At 45.1% G+C, this 26,741-nt stretch overlaps 1 protein-coding gene across 30 annotated transcripts in view; it reads right to left on the reverse strand.

The window, feature by feature from the left end:
* Positions 1-26,741, reverse strand: part of TRMT2B (tRNA methyltransferase 2 homolog B) — a 45,151-nt gene that overhangs the window by 12,622 nt on the left and 5,788 nt on the right. For 21 of the 30 annotated variants that reach the window (XR_010154743.1, XR_010154744.1, XR_010154740.1 and 18 more), the window contains 9 exons: positions 22,417-22,687; positions 21,692-21,746; positions 18,299-18,433; positions 17,356-17,455; positions 15,995-16,065; positions 3,880-4,026; positions 2,378-2,472; positions 1,512-1,726; positions 898-999 (listed from right to left, as the gene is read on the reverse strand). Coding sequence is in view for 18 of the 30 variants with exons in the window: in XM_063804345.1 (XP_063660415.1) it covers positions 898-999; positions 1,512-1,726; positions 2,378-2,472; positions 3,880-4,026; positions 15,995-16,065; positions 17,356-17,455; positions 18,299-18,433; positions 21,692-21,746; positions 22,417-22,664 (1,168 nt within the window). In the remaining 12 variants the exon portion in view is untranslated. The remainder of the gene's footprint in view (positions 1-897; positions 1,000-1,511; positions 1,727-2,377; positions 2,473-3,879; positions 4,027-15,994; positions 16,066-17,355; positions 17,456-18,298; positions 18,434-21,691; positions 21,747-22,416; positions 22,688-26,741) is intronic. The other 9 variants (XR_010154749.1, XR_010154748.1, XR_010154747.1 and 6 more) reach the window with 1 other exon arrangement.

The following is a 26,741-nucleotide window of genomic DNA, read 5'->3' on the forward strand; positions in this document are numbered from 1 at the left end:
GGAATATCTCAGTAAGCCTTTCAGCTTGAGCAACTAGTGTTTACACTTTTTTTTTTTCTTTTGCGACAGAGTCTCACTCTGTCACCCAGACCAGAATGCAGTGGTGCGATCTCGGCACACTGCAACCTCCACCTCCCGGGTTCAAGCAATTCTCTGCCTCAGCCTCCCGAGTAGCTTGGATTACAGGCACCTGCCACCACGACCGGCTAATTTTGTATTTTTAGTAGAGGTGGGGTTTTACCATCTTGGCCAGGCTGGTCTTGAACTCCTGACCTCATGATCCACCCGCCTCAGCCTCCCAAAGTGCTGGAATTACAGGCATGAGCCACCATGCCCGGCTATTTTACAACTTCACAACTCACATAGCATGCAAGGACCTATACCAAGATGAGAACCTTGACTTTTGCTCAAGTGCTCTTCCTGCTATATCAGACATTTTCACCAAATGCCTCAGGAGCTTTCTGTAGGTGAAGTAGTGAGGGCAAGATGATCTATTTTCTATATTGCAGTTTGACAGAAGACTGTGTTTGAAGAAAAGGTTTTGTTGCTGAAAATATAGGTTTGACACCTATTGTATTATGCTATAAGGCCTCGTGAGTCTAATGCCAAGGAGATTCTTCTTCTATTCTGTCCAAAGTTTTGCAACTTTGTTTCCTATCAGCTAGACATGTATCTTCCCTTAGGTTCCTCTTCTGGATAGGAAAAAAGTTAGATATTGGTACCTATTCCAGAAAACCATGAGGATCTATTTCAGAAAACCATTCTGACCCCTCCAGAATTCCCTCCCTTCCTCCCTGTGGGTCAGGGATACGGTAGTTGCCTTTTCCCACACAACTCTTTCCATAGCACAGAAACAACTGCATCCCTTAATTTCTACACAGACTGTAAGCTGTGTACCATTGAAGGCTGCAGTCCATCTTGCATCCTCCACTGCCTGCTCCACCAATTCAATCCCAAGGACCCGAGATGTATGCTGAGCCAGAGAGAGGCCAATCACACCTGAAGAAGTAAACGAGAAGAAGAAGAAGGCATTTTAGGGTTTGGGTGTGGTAGTTTGTTTGTTTTTTGTTTTGTTTAGTTTAGTTTGTTTGTTTGTTTTAAACAGGGTCTCACTCTGTAGCCTAGGCTGGAGTGCAATGGCACAATCACAGTTCACTCCAGCCTCGACCTCCCGGGCTAAAGCAATCCTCCTCTCTCAGCCCCCTGAGTAGCTAAGACTACAGGTTCACGCCACTATGCCCAGCTAATTTTTAAATTTTTTGTAGAGACAGGGTCTCACTATGTTGCCCAGGCTAGTCTCCAACTCCTGGGCTCAACCAATCCTCCTGCCTTGCTTCACAAAGTGTTGGGATAACAGGCATGAGCAACCACACTTGGCTGCAGTTGTGGGGTTTTAGACCGACAAGGTTATACCTGCACCACTACCACTACCTCTCCCCAACCACCTCCGCAAGCTACAAGGGCCTTGGATGCTGAGCAGCATGCAGATTCTGCCCTGGGCTTCCACTTGCCAGTTCCACAGCAGATGTCAAGAAGGATGGTGTCAGAGTTCACTCCAGTCAGCTCCCCCACAGTCCGATACAGCATCTCTGCACCAGCTGTGTTAATCTGGAAAAAGGCATCTGGAGAGATGCGGATCTTCAAGCTCAGAAGTTCTTCAAAGATGTAGGGTTCCCCAAACAGAAGCTGATAGGGAGACTGCTGATGGCTGCAACGGGTCATGGTACTGGAAAGGAATAAAAGAAGAAAGCATCTTGAGCTGTGAGCGGTGGCTCACGCCTGTAATCCCAGCACTTTGGGAGGCCGAGGCGGGCAGATCACCTAAGGTCAGGAGTTAGAGACCAGCCTGGCCAACATGGTGAAATCTCGTCTCTACTGAAAATACAAAAATTAGCCAGGTGTGGTGGCACATGCCTGTAATCCAAGCTACTCAGGAGGCTGAGGTAGGAGAGTCACTTGAACTCGGGAGGCAGAGGTTGCAGTGAGCCAAGATTGTGCTACTGCCCTCCAGCCTGGGTAACAGAGCGAGACTCGGTCTCAAAGAAAAAAAGAAAGCAAAAAAAAAAAAGCATCTTGAAATGGCAGACCATCACATCCCTAGTGGTTGGGTAGACAGGGAGGCCCCAGCATCTCAGCTAGGAGACACAGTCCTTGCCGTGGCCCTGAGAGCTCTGCAAGGGTTTCCCCCTCAGGGGATGAAAGTCCATGTGGACACTCTCACATCTACATTCTAGCCTGTGTTCCAAGACCCAGCTGGTGTACAAGGACCAGAACCATTTAGCCAATATCCTCCACCATCAATCAGCAACCCTGCATCAGCAATCCATAAACCAAGAGTCTGGCAAGCCATCAGCCTATTTGGCTGTCCCAGGTTTACCTTTCCTGGAAGTAAAGTGAGGTCAAGCCACAGGCTGCTCCAGGACCTCTGATGAAAAATTCCTTTACAATCTCCTTCTGAACATGGAGCTCCTCCTGCCCAGACCACAAAATTAGCAGTTAAGCAAAGACTCATCTCTGACAAATTTTCTCTCTAAGCTCTATAGTAATCAGCCCTGCAGTAGTCAGACGCGAAGACATTTCACAAATCTTATTATAAATAACACTTAACATAAAGCAGGCCAGACATGATAGTTCATGCCTATAATCCCAGCACTTTGAGAGGCTGAGGTAGGAGGACTGCTTGAGCCCAGGAGTGTAAGACAAGCCTAGGCAACATAGCAAGATCCTGTCTCTACAAGAAATCAAAAAGTCCGGGAGCGGCGGTTCATACCTGTAATCCCAGCACTTTGGAAGGCCAAGGCAGGCAGATCAGTTGAGGTCAGAAGTTCCAGACCAGCCTGGCCAACATGGTGAAACCCCATCTCTACTAAAAATACAAAAATTAGCCGGGCGTGCTGGCACGTGCCTGTAATCCCAGCTACTTGGGAGGCTGAGTCAGAAGAATTGCTTGAACCCGGGAGGCAGAGGTTGCAGTGAACTGAGATCACGCCATTGCACTCCAGCCTGGGTGAAGAAGCGAGACTCTGTCTCAAAAAAAAAAAAAAAAAATCAAAAAAATTAGCCAGGTGTGGTGACATATGCCTGTAGTCCCAGTTACTTGAGAGGCTGAGGTGGGAAGATTGCTTGAGCCCAGCAGTTTGAGGCTACAGTGAGCTTTGATTGCACCACTGCACTCCAATCTGGGCAACAGAGCGAGACACTGTCTCAAAATATAAAAAATAAAATTCGTACATAACTACAGAAAGCCTAGGTATTAGCTTGATACCAGGATATATTGCAATAAACCATGTAGGAACAATAGGGTTAAAAACATCAGGCATCAAAGGACCTGGGTTCAAATCCTAGCTTTGCTATTTACTGATGCTTTAACCTTGGGTATTTCTATGCCTCCATTTCCTCAGGTGTAAAATGAGGGTGACAATATCTTTCCTCCTGCCTACTTTACAAGTTTGTTGAGATGATCACATAAGTATACGAATGTTTTAACACAGGTATGTTTGAAAGCACCAAGTGCATGACAAATGTAAAGTACTATTTGGGTTATGAAATTCTGACACTGCAGTCTCTATTGAATTGGCATTTGGATTTGGAAGAGCAACTACTACCATGGGCAAAGTTCTTGTGAAATTACTTGGGAGTTCTCACATGATAATTAACTTGGCAGCCTAGCCACAGTCTCTGTGGTTTGATTATGCGAGCAGTATGGTTAAATAGTATCCTTGCCATCTTCTCCTCATCCCTAACCCCTCTCCCCAATCGACACAAATATTCTGTGGATGTACTGTTTCTGCTATATGCCCTGAAACTTCCAAAAAACCAATTACAGTTATAGTTAGTAGTAGTAAAAGTTAAGGTTGCTTAACATCTTGTGAGGCTCACCTGACTTAATTTCTGGGGATGGAAAGTGATGATAGCCATTGTGTGCCCTTGGCTATTGGTGCGGACTGTGAGCTCACGCCAGTATCCACCTTCATGAAATACAAGGCAGGGCTCCAATGGAGACTGTCGAAGGAATACTTCATAGTACTAGGAAGAGAACCGAATTATTACACAAGCAAAACTAGCAAGTTTCACAGCTGTTTACTCATGCTAGGTGATTGTTTGTGGTTACATTGTGTCCCCCAAAAATTCCTATGTTGAAGCCTTAACCACCAGTACTCAAAATGTGTCTATATTTTGAGACAGGGCCTTTAAAGAGGTGATTTACTTAAAATGAGGCAGTTAAGGCAGGCCTTAATCCAATCTCACTGATGTCCTTTTTTTATTTTTTATTTTTCAGACGGAGTCTCACTCTGTCACCTAGGCTGGAGTGCAGTGGCACGATCTCGGCTCACTGCAACCTCCGCCACCCGGGTTCAAGCAATTCTCCTGCCTCAGCCTCCTGAGTAGCTGGGATCACAGATGCCCACCACCAAGCCTGGCTAATTTTTGTATTTTTAGTAGACACGAGGTTTCACCATGTTGGCCAGGCTGGTCACGAACTCCTGACTTCAGGTGATCCTCCTGCCTCGGCCTCCTAAAGTGCTGGGATTACAGCCGTGAGCCACCGCACCATGCCTGCTGTCCTTATAAGAGAAAATGTGGACACACAGAGACACCAAGGTTGGGTGCACAAAGAAAAAGACCATGTGTGGACACAGCAAGAAGGTGTCTATGCAAGCCGAGGAGGGAGGTCTCAGCAGAAACCAAATCAGTGGAGACTCTGATCTTAGACTTGCTAGCTTCCAGACAAGGAGGAAATAAACTTCTGTTAAGCCACTCAGTCTGCCGTATTTTGTAATGGCAGCCCTTGCAGACAAATACAGTGATATAAGAAACATGATTGACTGGGCACAGTGGCTCAAACCTGTAATCCTAGCACTTTGGGAGGCCAACGTGGGAGGATTGCTTCTGTCCAGGAGTTCAAGACCACCTGGGCAACATGGCCTGTCTACAAAAAATAAAAAAATTAGGCCGGGTGCAGTGGCTCAAGCCTATATTCCCAGCACTTTGGGAGGCCAAGGCGGGTGGATCACTTTGAGGTCAGGAGTTCGAGACCAGCTGGGCCAACATGGCAACCCCGTCTCTACTAAAAATACAAAATTTAGCCGGGCATCAGGGCAGGCACCTGTAATCTCAGCTACTTGGGAGGCTGAGGCAGGAGAATTGCTTGAACCCAGGAGGCGGGTTGCAGTGAGCCAAGATCGCACCACTGCACTCCAGCCTGGGCAACAGAGTGAGACTCCATCTCAAAAAAACAGCAACAACAACAACAAAATTAGCCAGGCATGGTGACACACGCCTGTAGCCCCAGCTACTCGAGAAGGTGGGGTGGGAGGATCGCCTGAGCCCAGGTGGTCAAGGCTGCAGTGAGCCGAGATCTTACCACTGCACTCCAACCTGGGCAACCTGTGTCTCGGAAAAAAAAAAAAGAATCATGATCCCTGCCCTGTAACTTTACAGAGGATGCTATCAATTATATCTTGAACTGTAAGCTCCATGGAGCTAGAGTTGTTTCCTTAGTCTGACATATGTGTTCAATAAATATTATTGAAAAATTGTATGAATGACTGAACAGGAAAGGTATTCTTATTTAGAACTTCAGTTTATTTATGGAAAATAATCTTCCCTTTCTGTGAATTCCTAATGTATTACTAAGCTGCTATGATTCCACTCTTACTTTTAATGTCCTGATATAAGCACATCATTTCTATATTTTTTCATATAACCTGGTACCAATTATATTATGGCTTAGTCAGATCCTCCATTTCCTCCTGGTATATACAAGTCAAATGCAATCCTGATTTAGTTGTTGTGATCTCAAAAATCCTTAAAGCCAATTGCTGCCATAACAGGAAACACCATCTGATTTACTAGGTCCTTTTGTTCTCATAATGCATGTGTTCTGGGTCCACTGGGTTCTCAAACAAACCACAAATTATGTAGTAAAGGGGGGAATTATACAAAAAAACAGTGCTACCTGAGAGGTAAGATCAATTAAGGTTGTACTTGATCACTTTTGCTATAATTTCATATAAGATGTCCTTGATTTTTACTCAACATAGTTTTCAAATTTTAAGGTTGGTGATTTAAAGAAAGCCTAGTTCCACTGGGCGTGATGCCTCCCGCCTGTAATTCCAGCACTTTGAGAGGCCGAGGTGGGCAGATCATTTGAGGTCAGGGGTTCAAGACCAGCCTGACCAACATGGCAAAACCCCGTCTCTACTAAAAATACAAAATTTTGCCAGACATGGTGGCGGGCACCTGTAATCCCAGCTACTGGGGAGGCTGAGGCAGAAGAATCGCTTGAACCTGGAGGTTGTAGTGAGCTGAGATTGTGCCACTGCATTCCAGCCTAGGCGAGAGTGAGACTCCATCAAAAGAGAAAGAAAAGAAAGAAAGAAAGAAGAAGAAAGGGAGGGAGGGAAAGAAAGAGAGACAGAAAGAGAGAGAAGGACAGAAGGGAGGGAGGAAGGGAGGGAGGAAGGAAGGAAGGAAAGAAAGAAAAAAAGAGAGGAAGGAAGAAAGAAATTCTGACTAGTTCAACTGTTGTTTACTGGCTGGTTAGAAAGAAATGCTTTTTGGAAGCAAGATTCAAATATCATATAAAGCCTGGTGCAGTGTCTCTCGCCTATAATCCCAGTATTCTGGGAGGCCAAGGCAGGTGGGTGGATCACCTGAGGTCAGGAGTTTGAGACCAGCCCGGGCAACATGGTAAAACTCCATCTCTACTAAAAGTACAAAAATTAGCCAGGCGTGGTGGCACACACCTGTAATCTCAGCTACTTAGGAGGCTGAGCAGGAGAATCGCTGGAACCCAGGAGGCAGAAGTTGCAGTGAGCCGAGATCACACCACAGCACTCCAGCCTGGGTGACAGAGCAAAACTCCGTCTCAAAAAAAAAAAAAAAAAGTCATATAGGTTCTGGAAGGATGGTAATTGAAAAACTGAGCTTGACCTAAAAGATAATGGGTAAATATGAAATGCAGCTTCTCCACTGTATGACCTAGGGTCTTGGTTTCTTCACTGTAAGATGGAAACTGAAACTCCTATTCTTATACGGGAATGCTTAAGTAAGTATTAAGATTAAAGGGAACTTCTGGTTAAAATAACAGAATATTCCACCTAAAATAACAGAATATTCCACCTAAAAATCCTACTAAGTGAAAATCCTACTAAAATGAAACAAAGGAATTAAAAAGGCATAAGCTTATTTAGGTTCATTGTTTCCAACAATTCTCCCTTCTCTCTCCTGCACCATCATTGCCTTCGCTCAGTACTGGATCATTCCCATCAATATACTATCAGATTGCTTTTACTCTCCCATTTTAAGCAGAATAAAAAAGGAATCTTCTTGACCCTATATTCCCCAACTCTGCTCCTCTTTGTCGTAAAACTAATCACAAGAACTGAACCTATTCACTGCCTCCCATTCTTCTCCTTCTACTCACCCACCTGAATCAAGTCACCACTACTCCGCGAAAACAGTACACATTAAGGTCACCCCCGACCTCCTTGTTATGAAGTCCAATGGTCCACTCTAAGTCCTCACTTCCTTGACCTATCGGCAAGCATTGGGCACAGGTGATAAGCCACTCCTTCTCTGTTTACTTTCTTCCTCTGGCTCCCAGGGAAACCTTACTCCAGTTTCTTTCTTTTTTTTTTTTTTTGAGATGGAGTCTCACTCTGTCGCCAGGTTGGAGTGCAGTGGCGTGATCTCGGTTCACTGCAACCTCCGCCTCCCGGGTTCAAGCGATTCTCCTGCCTCAGCCTTCTGAGTAGCTGGGACTACAGGCGCATGCCAACAAGCCCGGCTAATTTTTGCATTTTTTTTTTTTTTTAGTAGAGACAGGGTTTAACCATATTGGTCAGGCTGGTCTTGATCTCCTGACCTTGTGATCCGCCCACCTTGGCCTCCCAAAGTGCTGGGATTACAGGCGTGAGCCACGGACTCCTGTTTCTTACAACCTCACTGACCGTTCCTTCAGTCTCCTTTACTGGTTCTTCCTCTTCTTCCAAACCTCTTAAAATGAGAGTGCCCCAGGGATTGGTCCCTGTTCCTCTTCACTTTTCTATCTACTCTCACTCCCTTGGTGATCTCTTGCCAGCCTCATAATTTTAAATGACATCTACATGCTAACAACTCCTGGATTTCTCTCTCTTGAACCCCAGTCGAATATATCCAACTACTTAACATACCCATTCAGATGTTCAATAGGCACCTCAAATACAACATGACCGAAACTGAACTACTCATCTCCTCCAGCCCAAATCTGCTCTACCAGTCTTTCCAGTCTCAGTTGACAGTAACTTCATCCTTCCACTTGCTCTACACAAAACACCTGGGGCTTTTTTTTTATATTAAGGTATAATTGACATATAAAATTTGCACCTGTTTTTATGTATACATTTTGATGAGCCTGGACATATACATATACTTGGGATACCAACCCCCACCAGCCAAGAGTACTAAACACATTCATTACCTCCAAAAAATGTCCTTGTTAGAGCCATTTTTTACTTCTTGCTCTTTTTTTTTTTTTTTTTTTGAGACGGAGTGTCGCTCTTGCCACCCAGGCTGGAGTGCAGTGGCGCGGTTTAGGCTCACAGCAACCTCCGCCTCCTGGATTCAAGCGATTCCCCTGCCTCAGCCTCCCCAGTAGCTGGGATTACAGGTGCCCACCACCACATCTGGCTAATTTTTTTATTTTTAGTAGAGATGGGGTTTCACTATGTTGGCCAGGCTAGTCTCCAACTCCTGACCTCAGGTGATCTGCCCACCTCAGCCTCCCAAAGTGCTGGAATTACAGGCGTGAGCCACTGCGCCCAGCCACTTCTCTCTGTCTCTTATACCTCTCACTCAATCCATCAGGAAATCCTGTTGTTCTACCCTCAATGTATATCCATCTCCACTGTTACCACTGATCGATCTACATCATCTCTCACCTGGATTACTGCTGCACAGCTTCTCTCAATTTGTCTCCCTGCTTCTATCCAACCACGCCCCCACCAATAATCCATTCTCAACACAACAGCCAGATTGATCATTAAATCATATCATGACATTCCTCCCTCACCCCATCAAAATCTCTGATGGTTCCCCATTTCATTCAGAATGATGTGGTTTGGCTCTATGTCCCCACCCAAATCTTATCTCAAATTGTAATCCCCACATGTTGGGGGAGTGGCCTGGTGGGAGGTGATTGAGTTATGGGGTGGACCTCCCCTTGCTGTTCTGGTGATGGAGTTCTCACAGGATATGGTTGTTTGTTAAGTGTGTGGCACATTCCCCTTCTTCTCTCTCTCTCCTGCTTCACCATAGTAAAATGTGCTTGCTTCACCCTCCACCATGATAGTGTGTCCTGAGGCTTCCCAGGCATGTGGAACTGTGAGTCAATTAAACCTCTTTTCTTCATAAATTACCCAGTCTCAGGAAGTTCTTTATAGCAATGTGAGAACAGACTAATACACAGAATAAAAGCCAAAGTCACTACCATTAACTCTCACCTCATCTCCTACTATTCTTCCTCTCATTTGCCTGGGTCTACTGTCAATTCCTCCAAAAAGCCAGCCACACTCTCATCTTGAGGGCTTTGCAATAGCTCTTTCTTTTGCCTAAAATGTTTTTCCCTCAGACCTTTGCATGGCTAACACCCTCACTTCCTTTAAGTCCTTATTCCAGGGTTTCTCAACTTCAGCACTACTGACATTTGGGGGCAGAAAATGCTTTATTGTAGGGAGCTGATCCATGCACTGTAGGATCTTTCATTTCATTTCATTCATTTCTGCTCAGAAAGAACAGAGCAAGATTCTTTCTCATAAATAAATAATAATTAAAATTAAATTAAATTAAATTAAATTACAACCCATACTTCCTCCAGCCCCCACAACTTTTTATCCTCCTTACTCTATTTTTTCCCATGGCACTTATCACCTTTCAACATATCATATGATTTACTTATTTTTTAAAAAATCTGTCTCCCCTACAACTAAAATTTAAATTACACAAGGGAACTTATTTTCTTCATTACTGTATCCTAAGCATCTAGAATAGTGCCTTGAACTTATAGGGGTGCAAAAGTACTTGTTGAATAAATAAATGAAAGAACAAAGATAATGGGAGAGAAGACAACAGAAAAGCAAACTCAGTAAAATCTCAGAAGATGGACAGCAGAGTGAAGTGACAAGTGACTTAGCAAGGTGAAGGAAGCCACATCTGGAGTGACCACAGAGGGGGACCTGATAAGTCAAAAGGCTTATCTGCTCTACACAATCCTGGTAAGGCTCACACCTAAAGGTGCAAAATACTGCAGGAAGCTGAGATGGGGTAAGATGCATGACTAAACTCAGGGTTTGGCTAAAAAGTCTAGATGCAAAACTGGCAAATGTTGGCCAGGTGCGGTGGCTCACACTTGTAATCCCATCACTTTGGGAGGCTGAGGCGGGTAGATCATTTGAGGTCAGGAGTTTGAGACCAGCCTGGCCAACATGGTGAAACCCTGTCCCTACTAAAAATACAAAAGTTAGCTAGGCACAGTGGCACGTGCCTATAGTCCCAGCTACTTGGGAGGCTAAGGCATGAGAACTGCTTGAACCCAGGATGTGGAGGTTGCAGTGAGCTAAGATCACACCACTACACTCCATCCAGCCTGGGCGACAGAGTGAGACTTTGTCTCAAACAAACAAACAAAAACTGGCAAATGTCTTCATCCTACCAAAAACTTCCATTTTCCTCTACCAGGAGACTGAAGATGTTTTTCTCAGGAGAAACTGAACCCATCAAAGTTCAGAACTTGGAGATACCGGACACATTGATGGTGGCAGAGAGATGGAAGCAGGAAAAGTCTATATAGATCTGCATTCTTTTTTTTTTTTTTTTCAGATGGAGTCTCGCTCTTTTGCCCAGGCTGGAGTGCAGTGGCGCGAACTCGGCTCATTGCAACCTCCGCCTCCCGGGTTCAAGCGATTCTGCCTCAGCCTCCTGAGAATCTGGGACTATAGGTGCCTGCCACTGTGCCTGGCTAATTTTTGTAGTTTTAGTAGAGATAGGGTTTCACCATGTTGGTCAGGCTAGTCTCAAACTCCTGACCTTGTGATCCGCCCGCCTTGGGCTCCCAAAGTGCTGGGATTACAGGCGTGAGCCACCACACCAAGCATAAGTCTGCATTCTTAATGGTGTGAGATCTGGGCCCCTTTCTATACCTCATTCCAGAAGGCCAGCAGCCAGGCAGGAGATTTGGATATAATTTTTTGTAGGAACTGAATAACCTCAGAGAAAATAACTCAAGAGACAGAGACATGGAAGACTTGTCCGCAATCACCAGCAGTAAATCCAAGAATCAGTAAACCCACTCAAGATGAACTATTAACTGGTCAAAGCCTCACTATTTTTTTTTTTTTTTGACACAGGGTCTTGCTCTATCACCCAGTTTGGAGTGCAGTGGCATCATCTCAGCTCACTGCAGCCTCGAACTGCTGGGTTCAAGCAATCCCCCTGTCTCAGCCCTGCAAGGAGCTGGGACTACAGGTGAGTGCCACCACCCCCATCTAAATTTTTTTGTATTTTTAGTAAAGACAGGGTTTTGCCATGTTGTCCAGGCTGGTCTTGAACTCTTAAACTCAAGTGATCCACCCACCTCACACTCCCAAACTGCTAGGATTACAGGCATGAGCCACCACACCGGTCCTAAGGCCTCACTCTTAAATATGAACAGCCAGCCAAGTATTACCAGCTATTTGGTTAACACCTCCATTATAAAAGACAATGCCCAAAACAAATACACAGGAAAAAAATCCAGAAGAAAGCAGACACTTCAAACAGGAAAAAAAGCAAATAGAGGCTGGGCATGGTGGCTCACGCCTGTAATGCTAACACTTTGGGAGACAAAGGTCGACAGATCACCTGAGGTCAACAGTTCGAGACCAGTCTGGCCAACATGGCAAAACCCCATCTCTATTAAAAACACAAAAATTAGCTGGGCGTGGTGGCATGTGCCTGTAATCTCAGCTACTCGGGAAGCTGAGGCAGGAGAATTGCTTGAACTCGGGAGGCGGAGGTTGCAGTGAGCCAAGATTGCACCATTGCACTGTAGCCTGGGCAACAGGAGCAAAACTCTGTCGTAGGAAAAAAAAAAAAAAAAGCAAATAGAAAGATAAGTTAATGTTACATTACTAAAAAAGAACAGAATGCTACATGAAAGGAGCAATTAGAGAACAAGAAAAACCTTTTGAAAATTAAAGACACAATGATAGAGACAAATTCAATAAAGCTGTTGGTATGTAGGTCAATAAAATTTCACAAAAAGAACAAAAAGGCAAAGAGATGAAAAACAGGAGAGAGAAATGAACGGAAGATAACAGAAGCAATCCATAAGGTCCCCAAATCTAATAGGAAGGATAGAGAGCACATAGAAAATGAGGGAGAGGGGGCCGGGGGTGCCTATAATCCCAGCACTTTGGGAGGCCAAGATGGGTAGATCATTTGAGGTCAGGAGTTCTAGACCACTCATGCCAACCTGGTGAAACCCCATCTCTGCTAAAAATACAAAAATTAGCCAAGCGTGGTGGCAGGTGCCTGTAATCTGAGCTACTCGGGAGGCTGAGGCAGGAGAATCACTTCAACACAGGAGGCAGAGGTTGCAGTGAGCTGAGATCACGCCATTGCACTCCAGCCTGGGCATCAGAGTGAGACCCCTCTCAAAAAAAAAATTCAGGAAGAGGGGCTGGGTGCGGTGGCTCACACCTGTAATCCCAGCACTTCGGGAGGCTGAGGTGGGCGGATCACGAGGTCAGGAGATCGAGACCATCCTGGCTAACACAGTGAAACCCCGTCTCTACTAAAAATACAAAAAATTAGCTAGGCGTGGTGGCATGCGCCTGTAATTCCAGCTATTCAGGAAGCTGAGGCAGGAGAATTGCTTGAACCCGGGAGGCAGAGCCAAGTTCACGCCACTGCACTCCAGCCTGGGCAACAGAGCGAGACTCCATCTCAAAAAAAAAAATAAATAAATAAAATAAAATATAAAAAAAATTAGCTGGGCGTGGTGGCTGGTGCCTGTAATCCCAGCTACTCGAGAGGCTGAGGCAGGAGAATCACTTGAACCTGGGAGGTGGAGGTTGCAGTGAGCCAAGATCGCACCATTACACTCCAGCCTGGGCAAAAAGACTGAAACTCCGTCTCAAAAAAAAAAAAAAGACTAGAGACCAGCAAAAGAAGCCCCAGGATAACAGCCATGCAGAAGACAGGCTGGGCCTAGGATGGCAGACTCCAGGAAAAAGGTCTTCAGGGAAAAACTTCAACTGAAGCTTTTGAGATATGGAAAATATTGATGAATATCTGACAGATCTTATAAAGCATTTGGGAAGAAATTGGCGGCCAGGCACGGTGGCTCACACCTGTAATCCCAACACTTTGGGAGGCCAAGGTGGACGAATCACCTGAGGTCAGGAGTTCAAGACCAACCTGGCCAACATGGTGAAACCCCATCTCTACTAAAATTACAAAAATTAGCTGGGAGTGGTGGCGGGCCCCTATAATCCCAGCTACTTGGGAGGCTGAGGCAGGAGAATTGCTTGAACCCAGGAGGTGGAGATTGCAGTGAGCCAAGATTGCGCCATTGTAATCCAGCCTGGGCGACAAGAGCAAAACTCCAAGTCAAAAAAAAAAAAAAGAAAAGAAAAGAAATTAGCAATTGGTTTACAGAAAATGAAGGAGGCTGGGTGCGGTGGCTCACACCTGTAATCCCAGCACTTTGGGAGGGCGAGGCGGGTGGATCACCTGAGGTCAGAAGTTCGAGACCAGCCTGGCTAACATGGTGAAACCTTGTCTCTACTAAAAATACAAAAATGGGCCAGGCGTGGTGGCGTGTGCCTGTAATCCCAGCTACCCAGGAGGCTGAGGCAGGAGAATTGCTGGAACCTGGTGGGTGGAGGCTGCAGTGATCCAAGATCTCGCCACTGCACTACAGCCCGGGCGACAGAGCGAGACTCCATATACAAAAAAAGAAAGAAAGAAAGAAAGAGAAGAAAGAAAACAAAGCAAATGGAAAAATGAGGTAATTATTCATGCCAATAAAAACAAAAAGATGCAAAATACATTATACTATTAATATGTAGGACTATGCAACTATAAAAAAGTCAAGAATATTATTCTGTGAAAAAAAATCAAGATGCAGAACAATGTCTACAGTAGGCTGCCTTTTAACTATGAAAGCGGGGAAGACACAAATATCTATTAACATTTCCTTTTTTTTTTTTTTTTGAGACAGAGTTTCACTCTTGTTGCCCAGGCTGGAGTACAATGGCATGATCTTGGCTCACCGCAACCTCCGCCTCCTGGGTTCAAGGGATTCTCCTGCCTCAACCTCCCAAGTAGCTGGGATTACAGGCATGCACCACCACATCCAGCTAATTTTGTATTTTTAGTAGAGACAGGGTTTCTCCATGTTGGTCAGGCTGGTCTTGAACTCCTGACCTCAGGTGATCTGCCCGCCTCGGCCTCCCAAAGTGCTGAGATTACAGGCCTGAGCCACCGTGCCTGGCCTACATTTTTTTTTTTTTTTTGAGACATGGTCTCGCTCTGTCACCCAGGATGGAGTGCAATGGTGCGATCTCAGTTCACTGCAACCTCTGCCTCCCAGGTTCTAGCGATTCTCATACCTCAGCCTCCTGAGTAGCCAGGACTATAGGCGTGCGCCACTACGCTCGGCTAATTTTTGTACTTTTAGTAGAGATGGGGTTTAGCCATGTTGGCCAGGCTGGTCTCGAACTCCTGACCTCAAGTGATCCACCCGCCTTAACCTCCCAAAGTGCTGGGATTACAGGCATGAGCCACCATGCCTGGCCTACATTTTCTGAAATCAGCAAAAATAAAAAAAAAATTTTACCCATGGCAGGGAGGGAACTGGGTAGAGGGGTCAGAGGTGAAAGCTAGACCTCCTTGAATATACCTTTATTTTGTAGACTTGATTTTGGAACCTAGTAAATATTTTTTTAAAGTATAAAACAAAATTTAAATTTTAAAAAATCTGTAAAATTTGAAAGCAAAATGGAAAAAAAAAGAACCTGTGTATCAAGTATCCAGTTAGTGGCTTAACTACAAAGAGTGGAATTATTTCAAGGGACACAGTAATTTGACATAAAGAACTAGAAAAAGACCAGGCGCAGTGGCTCACACCTGTAATCCCAGCACTTTGGGAGGCCGAGGTGGGTGGATCACTTGAGGTCAGGAGTTCAAGACCAGACTGGCCAACATGGTGAAAACCCATCTCTACTAAAAATTCAAAAAGTAGCTGGGTGTGGTGGCATGGGCCTGTAGTCCCAGCTACTTGGGAGGCTGAGGCATGAGAATTGCTCAAACCCAGGAGATGGAGGTTGCAGTGAGCCGAGATCATGCCTCTGCACTCCAGCCTGGGCGACAGAATGAGACTGTCTCAAAAAATAAAAAATAAAAAATAAGTGTCTCAGAGGTCAGGCACGGTAGCTCATGCCTATAATCCCAGCATACTCTGGGATACAGAAGGTGGCAGAATTGCTTGAGGCCAGGAATTCGAGACCAGCCTGCACAACATGGCAAGACCTCATCCAAGAAAGAAAGAAAAAAAAGAAAGAAAAAAATGTATCAGAGGCCAAGCTCATGATGTACTATCTTATCACCACTTCACCTCATATTCCTCAATTCTGTTCTGCTGAAAACACTAGCCTTCCAAATACTTCAGACACCTGACACTTGCTATAGTACCCTCATCAGCACTTCTTCCTAATACATCCCTACTATGAAAAAGTCCTTAGATGCCTGATATTTACAATAATGGACACAGTTCTCTCTTCCCCTCTCCACTCTTTCTGAAATGAAAACCTAGCAATGTTTTCTCCATAGTTAGAAGGTATGCTTTCAGTACAGAGCCCCTCCTTCCCTCTAGCACTAGAATTGGCTCTATTATCAAAATGTCAGGGATGTTGCTGTTGTAGACTACAATGCTCCAGGCCATTCTCAACCAGCTCTTGTTCCATTTTACCTGCGCCACTTGACTGTGTTTCTCAGGGATGTTTTTCAGATGATTAGACTGCACACAGACAACGTTCCCATCTATGGAAAGAAAAATAATTTGCATGGTTTTATTCTTAAAAGATTATTTAAAAGAAAATGCCTGGCAACTCAAATTTCTATCGTCAAAGTGGCATATGTAGATATGAAGAAGCAAATACAATCTCATGGCCACTTTTCAGAGAAAACCTAATTATTTCCTGGTCTAGCCATTAAGCAGCTAATTATTTATGAAGCTACTCAATATTTTCTCTCACGCCACAAATGCACTATATGACGTCTGTTTTCTGTTCAGATTTTAAGAGGGAAATAAAATGTAATGGGTTTTATTTTTCTATTACTGAATAATAGAACACTGACGTCACAGTCATTTAATTCAGCACACAGGAGGGAAAAAAGCCAAGTGCACGCCCTAACGAACTGTAGTTTAAGGCATGTGGATATTAAACTGTGTGACTAATATCAAATGATGGTATTTCAAGTGGATTTATTGAAAATGGGCAAACAGAAAGCTCAGGAATGGGCCAAGCACAGTGGCTCATGCCTGTAATCCCAGCACTTGGGGAGGCTAAGGCGAGTGGATCACCTGAGGTCAGGAGTTCAAGACCAGCCTGGCCAACATAGCGAAACCCCGTCTCTACCAAAAATACAAAAATTAGCTGGGTGTGGTGGTGCACACCTGTAATCCCAGCTACTCAGAGGCTGAGACAGGAGAATCACTTGAACCCGGGAGGCGGAGGTTGCAGTGAGCCGAGATCACACCACTGCACTCCAGCCTGGGTGACAGTGCGAGACTCCATCTCAAAAAAAAAAAAAAAAAAAAAAGCTCAGGAATGGAATCTGGAAAGGGATAACTGAAAGTAAGTTTCAGAAATATGCCACTGTGATTCCCCTCACCGATACACACCTCCCCTACCAATTCTTTTAAGGTAGATTTACCACAGAAATAATTTTCAGAGATATGGGGATGTGAAATAGGAAGACAACTCTAACAAGGAGATTGCTCCCACTGCAGAAAGCAGCATAAAATGATGATGACAACAATGATGATGAGACAGCAGCAGCAAAACGCCAGCATTTACTAAGTGTTTACTAGGTATCAGGCATATATGGCTTTTAGAGGAAGAAAGGGCAAGGGTTGCGTTTTCTATCACTGTGTTACAATGACTACCCATTAGCAGTATCCATAATCAACCTTGTGATCACGTTCTGCATCAAAGACTTCCAATTTAATCTTCTTCTTTAAGGCCACTGTATTTTCCACTTCTACTGACACTTCTCTGCACCCTTTCATTCCTCTTCAGTCTTTGGTTTATACAACCTTCAACTGACCTCTCCAAGTTCCCAGGTAGAACCCCACAGTCTTTGGATTGCCATCTGGACCTCGGTTCACAGAGAAGGTGGACTTATTTCGGTAACCATTGATGACAGGCTGGAGAGGGCAGAAGGACAGGAGGGGGATGAGAGGTCAAATGAAACCAAGGAAGATAACAATAAAGGGAAAGCAGGAATGTTCTCTGGATGAGGACAAATAAGGTTTGCTTGGAGGGTATGGCATATGTGAAAGTCTGTGGCTAAGAAGATCAAGACAGTCCATAGAAGGGGAGTTCCAATCTTGCCATAAAGCAGGAGTCAACAAACTACTTATGTCAAGAGCCAAAGAGTAAATAATTTAGGGCTTTGCAGGCCATATGGTCCCTGTTGCAACTACTCAACTCTGCCATCATAGTGCAAAAGCAGCCATAGACAATACATAAACAAGTGAGCTTGGCTGTGTTCCAATAAAACTTTATTTACAAAATCAGGCAGCAAGACAGAATTGGCCTAAAAGCTGTAGTCTGCTAACCCCTGCCATAAATTAAATTCCACTCTTCTGAGGCCACATTAGAAAGGTTTCCAATGTTACATGGGCAAATTGTGTGGGGATGGCAGGGAGAAAGGTTTCCAAAGTTTGGAACCTTTCTAAGGAGGTAATAGTGGAGTGGTTGATACAATGGACTCTCTATCAGATAGACCTGAGCGTGAATCTCAGCTCTGGCCCTTTCTAGATGTGTGTCCTGGGCAAATTACTAAATCTCTCTGGGCCTCAAGGTCTTCATCTATAAAATGATAGTATCTACCCCTCCAGGTTATTATAAACAGTAAAATGTGACAATGATGCATGATAATAATTTAGCATAGGGCCTGGTCCCTAGCAAGTACCCAGTAAATATCAGCTGATGTTATTAGCATTAAGGGGCCTTAATAGATAAGGAATAGGGAGGTGGGGGCTTACAGAGGGTATAATAGGATGGAGAAGACAAGAGAGCCTCTCAGATTTGGGTACAGCCGTTGTCACACTGACTCCATTGAGCATTTGGATGTAAGACTCTAGTCTTTGTAAAATTTTCTTCTGAGCTGCAAATTTCACCTGCAAAAGAATATAAGCTATGAAACGAAATACTGGCTGGGCACGGTGGCTCACGCCTGTAACCCCAGCACTTTGGGAGGCCGAGGTGCGTGGATCACCTGAGGTTAGGAGTTCGAGACCAGCCTGACCAACATGAAGAAATCCTGTCTCTATTGAAAATACAAAAATTAGAGGGGCGTGGTTGTGCATGCCTGTAATCCCAGCTACTCGGGAGGCTGAGGCAGGAGATTCGCTTGAACCCAGGAGGTGGAGGTTGTGGTGAGCCGAAATCACACCATTGCACTACTCCAGCCTGGCCAACAAGAGCGAAACTCCGTCTCAAAAAAAAAAAAAAAAAAAAAGAAATGAAATACTTTTGTAGCTTCACCACAAAGAATGGTAAACAAACAGGACAAAAGAAGAGTGTCCCACAGATTCTTGGCTCATGGTCTCAACAGATGAGGAACTCAGAATGAAGGAACAAAAACAGACCTAAAAAGGTAATGAGGAAAGGTCAAGAATGAGCTCTTGTGTAAGCTCATCATTTTATCTGACCTTTCAGACTGAACACTCAAGGTATATGTCAGTTCTGCCCAGCAGAGCTTTCCACAATGGAAATGTTCTGTTTGCCCTGTGTTCTACGTATACAGTGGCCACTAGCCATATGTGGTTACTGAGCACTTGAAATGTGGTCAGTGGGAATGAAGAACTAAATACTTTTTTAATTTTTTTTAGAGAGAGGGTCTCACTCTCGTCACCCAATCTGGAGTGCAGTAGTAAGATCTTGGCTCACTGCAGCCTTGATTTCCCAAGCTCAGGTGATCCTTCCACTTCAGCCTCCCAAGTAGCTGGGACTACAAGCACACGCCACCATACCTGGCTTATTTTTTGTATTTTTAGTAGAGATGGGGTTTCGTTATGTTGCCCAGGCTGGTCTCAAACTCCTGGGCTTAAGCGATCCACCTGCCTCAGCCTCCCAAAGTGCTAGGATTACAGGGGTGAGCCACCATGCCTGGCCTAAATTTTTTGTTTTTTTGTTTTTTTGGTTTTTTTTGAGACGGAGTCTCACTCTGTCACCCAGGCTGGAGTGCAGTGGCGAGATCTCTGCTCACCTGCAACCTCCGCCTCCTGGGTTCAAGCGATTCTCCTGCCTCAGCCCCCCGAGTAGCTGGGATTACAGGCGCATGCCACCACACCTGGCTAATTTTTTTGTATTTTTAGTAGAGATGGGGTTTCACCATGTTAGCCAGGATGGTCTCGGATCTCCTGACCTCATGATCCGCCCGCCTCAGCCTTCCAAAGTGCTGGGATTACAGGCGTGAGCCACCACGCCCGGCCCTAAATTTTTAATCTTAATTAATTTACAGAGTCAGCCCTGCTATAACATGACGTAAGTGTTCCTATAGCACACTAAGCAAAATCACTCACAAAAAGATCTCAAGGCTCATGGGAAAAACAGGATTAGGCATACAACATTCCAAAACTTTATCAATAACACCCACAGAAAAGATTAAGAACCTAATAAAAACAGCAGCACTGTTTTGTACATGGCAAGTGGTTAAGAAATATGAATAGTAAGCTAGGCACGGTGGCTCACGCCTACAATCCCAACATTTTGGGAGTCTGAAGCAGGCGGATCGCTTGTGTCCAGGAGTTCAAGACCAGCCTGGGCAACATGGCAAAACTCTGTCTCTACAACAAATACAAAAAATTAGCCAGGCATAGTGGTACACGCCTATAGTCCCAACTACTAGGGAGGCTGAGGTGAGAGGATCCCTTGAGCCCTGGAGGCAGAGGTTGCAGTGAGCCATAATCACACCTCTGCATTCCAGCCAGGCAACAGAGTGAGACACTATCTAAAAAAAGAAAAGAAAAGAAAAGAAAAGAAACATGAATACTACAATAAGGATAACACTTTACCCTGACAATGACCTGAAGTTTACTTATGGAAGTGGGTATCAGAAGAACTGCAGCTTGGGCCGGGTGCAGTGACTCACACCTGTAATACCAGCACTTGGGGAGGCCAAGGCAGACAGATCACCTGAGGTCGGGAGTTCAAGACCAGCCTGGCCAACATGGTGAAACCCTGTCCCTACTAAAAATATAAAAATTAGCCTGGCATGGTGGCATGTACCTGTAGTCCCAGCTACTGGGGAGGCTGAGGCAGGAGAATCACTTGAACCCGGGAGGCAGAGGTTGCAGTGAGCTGAGATCACACCACTGCACTCCAGCCTGGGCAACAGAGCCAGACTCTATTTAAAAAAAAAAAAAAGAATTGCAGCTTGGAGTTATCATGAAGTCATAAAATGAGGGCTATGTGAGTCAGATGGAAAGTTCTAACACCAGATGTGGATGGGTATGGCTCATAACAAACACACTGGGGGAACTGAGGGAGCTGGTAGATGTTTGAGGTGCGTGCATGCATTCATTTTACATGTTCTTAAATAGCTCGGTTCAGCTGAGTATGGTCTCCTTTCATCTAGCGTTTCTTATGGACAAAATTACTTCTAGATAAACATGAAATTTGCATTATGCTCAAATTTTCCCTAATATGTCAATTAGTTAGAACAAATTTCTCTTTTCTAAATAAGCAGTAGAGCTTATTTAGAATTAAGCAGTAGAATTGACTGTATTCAAATTTAAATTGCCACATATGGCTACTGGCTACCATGTTGGAAAGCACAGCTACATGTGAAACAGCAAGAGCACTGCTACTCACATACACAGAGCTATAAGTATAACAAAAACGCAAGGAAGAGAGGAAACAGACATTTGGATCTATGGGTCTAGAGTGAGGAAGATATAATTGGCCTAAAGTTCCAATTTTGGAGTCAATAGCATAATGAGTTTAAGAAGCTGCTTGGGATTCTGCGTAGAACTGTCCAGTCAAGGCCCGGCACGGTGGCTCACACCTGTAATCCCAGCACTTTGGGAGGCCGAGGTGGGCAGATCACCTGAGGTCAGGAGTTCAAGAGCAGCCTGGCCAACATGGCCTATCTCTACTAAAAATAGAAAAATTAGCTGGGCATGGTGGCGCACGCTTGTAATCTCAGCCACTCAGAAGGCTGAGGCAGGAGAATTGCTTGAACCTGGGAGGTGGAGGTTGTAGTGAGCCGAGACTGCGCCACTGAACTGCAGCCTGGGCGACAGAGCGAGACTCCATCTCAAAAAAACTTAAAATTAAAAATAAATAAATAAATAACTGCCCAATCAAGCTTCCTACGAGTCCAGCACCATTCTCCTGGAAAGGAGGGGTAAAGACTTAGGCTGGGCACCTACCTTGAGCTGTTCTTCATAGCTCAACCTCCAGAGTGGTGTCACAACATCAGCCAGCCTTGAATAAAATAATTCAGGCAATTATTTAATTATATAAATATGTACTGAGTGCCTACTATGCATAAGTACTTTCAGAAGACCTAACTCTCATGCTCTCTAGGGAGATGGAGTCTGGGAGAAGAGCCCATTTTGATGTTGTCTACTTAACAAAGCAGAACAGATGAGGCAAACCTAATATAAGAAAAATCCAGATTTATCAGGAGGTAATTAATCATATTACAAAAGGCTTCACTGTTGGGTTTCTTTAAATAGCTTACCTTCCTAATGCTTTTAAAATATAATTTGATGTAGAAAATACATTTGTTGCATAAATGAGGTATATTTGTGCTTATATGGCTGCAATGGGACTACTCATCTCTAATCCATCTAATATCATTCTGGGTTCCTGGTTTTCAGCAAACCTGTCCCGGACTTATTAAAGACAAGGTCCCAGATTAGTATCTTCTTTCTGATAAAAACACACTCAAAGACAAAGAGAACGGTTTCTGCAACCCCAAAGCATTTCCACCAATATTCTTCAGACGTCCTCAAATTTGCCCTGGGTATCCTACCTCAGGTGGCCCCTCAAATCCTTGTAATGCTACATTAGTTACACTAGGAATACAGAATTTCAGCAGATGTACAGATTGAGACCTGCTAAGGAGAGAGGACATCAGCCTGGCCTTTACCTTTCCTGCCAGGAACCATCTAGTGGTCCAAGATGGCTTGGTTTCTTCTGACTTTTTTGTCCTTTCTGACATTTCGTGGCTATCACACGGGTGAAATCTCCCTTACATACTGTGCCCAGAAAGAGCTGTGACCATCCTGGTGGATTTCTGGCATACCAGGGAAGCAGTCCTGGTTTGGAGAAGAGACCCACCATGGAGATGAAGTATCTGAGGCTGTGCAGTGGGACTCTTCTCTTAAGGCCTGCCATCCAAAGAACACACTGAAATCCACCTGCATGAAAGGTACACATACAGAGGTTGGGAAATAGAAGCACAACTATCAAACCCATTCATCCACTTATAAACCCTTATGGAACTGAAGCGCCTAGCAGAATGCTGGCACACAGCAGACAGTAAAAGCAAGCCTGTTGAGCAGAACTGAATTACTGTATGCAAGGTATGTTTCGGTTCCCAAAATAAAGAGATGAGGAAAATATAGTCTCTGTCCTCCAGGAAAGAGTTCAAATCTCTGGATATATTTCTGTGACAAATCTCTTTCCCTATTCCACCTTCCTAACCAACAGCCAATCAAGCAGCTAATATTTAGTAAGTGCTTACTATGTGCAAGACATCATGCCACACTAGACACCAGAGGGGTTACAAAGGTTACAATCTAATTAAGGAGATTAAATGCTGACACAGGAAGACATTAGGAAATAACACAGTATGCTTGGTTCCTGATGAGTGCTCAGAAAAGGCTTCCCAGAGCAGGGAGGCATGGCGCTGAGTCTTTGTTTTTTAAGACAGTCTCATTCTGTCGCCCAGGCTGGGGTGCAGTGGCATGATCATGGCTCACTGCAGCCTTGACTTTCTAGGCTCAAGCAATCCTTCCACCTGAGCCATGCAAGTAGCTGAAACTACAGGTGTGCACTACCACACCATTCTTTTAATTTATAGTAGAGACAGCCAGGAGCAGTGGCTCACACCTGTAATCCTAGCAGTTAGGGAGGCCGAGGCAGGTGGATCACCTGAGGTCAGGAGTTCGAGACCAGCCTGGCCAACATGGCAAAACCCCATCTCCACTAAAAATACAAAATTAGCTGGGTGTGGTGGTGCATGCCTGTGATCCCAGCTACTTGGGAGGCTGAGGCAGGAGAACTGTTTGAACCTGGGAGGCAGAGGTTGCAGTCAGCCGAGATTGCGCCATTGCATTCCAGCGTGGGCAACAGAAGCAGAAACTCTGTCTCAAAAAAATAAATAAATAAATAAGGTGGGGAGAGGTGGCTCACGCCTGTAATCCCAACACTTTGGGAGGTTGAGGCGGGCAGATCACGAGGTCAGGAATTCAAGACCAGCCTGGCCAACATGGCGAAACCCCGTCTCTACTGAAAATACAAACATTAGCCGAGGATGGTGGCACACGCCTGTAGTCCCAGGTACTCAGGAGGCTGAGGCAGGAGAATCACTTGAACCTGGGAGGCAGAGGTTGCAGTGAGCCAAAATCGTGCCACTGCACTCCAGCCTGGGCGTCGGAGTGAAACTCCATCTCAAATAACAAACAAACATAGTAGAGACAAGGTCTTGCTATCTTGCCTAGACTGGCCTCAAACTCCTGGGCTTAAGTGATCCTCCCACCTAGGCCTCCCAAAGTGCTGGGATTACAGGTGTGAGCTGCCACGCCCAGCCAGAAACTGAGTCTTAAAGGATGGCAGAGAGATGAATTAGATGTTTGAAGGACAGCAGGGAGACCAGTCTGACTAAAACAGTAGTTCACTTTAAGGAATAGAGGCAACAGGCTGAAAAGTTAAGTGAAAGTGAGATTTAAAAGAATGTTCATGCCTGAATAAAACATGGACTTTATTGTGAAGGTAACAGTGAGATGATGGAGGCTTTATGTAGAGAATTAAAGATGAAATAAGGAGGCTGATAAAAAGCAAGTTCGGCTGGGTGCAGTAGCTCACGCCTGTAATCCCAACGCTTTGGGAGGCCAGAGTGGGCAGATCACAAGGTCAGGAGTTCGAGACCAGACTGGCCAATATGGTGAAACCCCGTCTCTACTAAAAATACAATAATTAGCCAGGCGTGGCGGCAGGCACCTATAGTCCCAGCTACTCGGGAGGCTGAAGCAGGAGAGTCGCTTGAACCCGGGAGGCGGAGGTTGCAGTGAGCCAAGATTGTGCCACTGCACTCCAGACTGAGTGACAGAGCGAGACTCCGTCTCAAAAAGAGAAAAAAAAAAAAAAAAGCAAGTTCACGTTTGAGACATATTGTGTTTAGAATGGTAGGGAAATATCCAAATGGAAATGTGTAGCACGTAAGTAGAGAAGCAGTAGGATAAGTCGAGAGAGATGGCAGGGATACAGATTTCATTGAGTGTCTATAAGAAATACAAGCTGTAAGATGAAAAAGGGCTTTGAGGCCAAGCACAGTGGCTCATGCCTGTAATCCCAACACTTTGGGAGGCCAGGGCGGGCTGATCACAAGGTCAGGAGTTCCAGACCAGCCTGGCCAACATAGTGAAACCCTGTCTCTACTAAAAATACAAAAATTAGGACCGGGCGCAGTGGCTCATGCCTGTAATCCCAACACTTTGGGAGGCCAAGGCAGGTGGATCACGAGGTCAGGAGTTCGAGACCAGCCTGGCCAATATGGTGAAACCCCGTCTCTACGAAAAATACAAAAATTAGCTGGGCGTGGTGGCATGCACCTGTAGTCCCAGCTACTCGGTAGGCTGAGGTATGAGAATTGCTTGAACCCAGGAGGCAGAGGTTGCAGTGAGCTGAGATCACGCCACTGCACTCCAGCCTGGGCGACAGAGTGAAACTCGGTCTCAAAAAAAAGAAAAAAAAAAAAAACCCTACAAAAATACAAAAATTAGCCAGGCATGTTGGCAAGTACCTGCAACCCCAGCTACTTGGGAGGCTGAGGCAGGAGAATTGCTTGAACCTGGGAGGTGGAGGTTGCAATGAGCCGAGACCGTGCCATTGCACTCCAGCCTGGGCAACAAGAGCAAAACTCTGTCTCAAAAAAAAAAGGGGGGGTGGGGTGCTCATGTCTGTAATCCCAGCACTTTGAGTGGCTGAGGCAGGAGGATCAATTGAGCTCAGGAGTTCGAAACAAGCCTGAGCAATATAGTGAGACCCATCTCTTAAAAATAAAAAAGGGGGCTGTGCGCAGTGGCTCACACCTGTAATCCCAGCACTTTGGGAGGCCGAGGTGGGCAAATCACCTGAGGTCGGGAGTTCAAGACCAGCCTAACCAACATGGAGAAACCCCGTCTCTACTAAAAATACAAAATTAGCCGGGCATGGTGGCACATGCCTGTAATCCCAGTTACTCGGGAGGCTGAGGCAGGAGAATCGCTTGAACTCAGGAGGCGGAGGTTGCGGTGAGCCGAGATCACACCATTGCACTCCAGCCTGGGCAACAAGAAGGAAACTTCATCTCGAAAAAAAAATAAATAAATAAACAAAAAAACAGGCTGGGTGTGGTGGCTCACGCTTGTAATCCCAGCACTTTGGGAGACCGAGGCAGGCAGATCACCTGAGGTCAGGAGTTCGAGACCAGCCTGAGCAACATAGTGAAACCTTGTCTCTACTAAAAATACAAAACAAACAAACAAACAAACAAAAAAACATTAGCTAGGCATGGTGGTGGGCACCTGTAATCCCAGCTACTCAGGAGGCTAAGGCAGGAGAATCACTTGAACCCAGTAGGTAGAGGTTGCAGTGAGCCTAGATAACACCACTGCATTCCAGCCTAGGTGACAGAGTGAGACTCCGTCTCAAAAAATAATAATATTAATAATATAACAAAAATTTAAAAAATTAAGAAAATAAAAATAAAAAAAACAGGCCAGGTGCAGTGGCTCACACCTGTAATCCCAGCACTTTGGGAAGCTGAGCAGGCAGATCACTTGAGGTCAGCAGTTCGAGACCAGGCTGGCCAACATGGTGAAACCCCGCCTCTACTAAAAATACAAAAATTAGCCGGGCATGGTGGCATGTACCTGTAGTCCCAGCTACTCGGGAGGCTGAGGCATGAGAATCGCTTCAACCTGGGAGGTGGAGGTTGCAATGAGCTGAGATCACACCACTGCACTCCAGCCTGGGCGATATAGTGAGACTCAGTCTCAAAAAAAAAAAAAAAATCAATCAATCAATCAAAACAAAATTTTCTTTAAAGTGCCTTGAGTAAAGGCAAGAGCAAAAGGCCAATGACTGTATCTGGGAGAAAGGTAATATTTGGAGAGCAAGAAGAGATGCTGGTGTCTCAGAAGGAGAGTCAAGAGAGCCTGGAGGCCTGGAGGCCAAGGCATATACCTCTGAGGAAGATAGTATCACATC

The sequence above is a fragment of the Pan troglodytes genome, chromosome X, assembly GCF_028858775.2.
Source record: "Pan troglodytes isolate AG18354 chromosome X, NHGRI_mPanTro3-v2.0_pri, whole genome shotgun sequence".
In the NCBI taxonomy this organism is placed as follows: Eukaryota; Metazoa; Chordata; class Mammalia; order Primates; family Hominidae; genus Pan; species Pan troglodytes.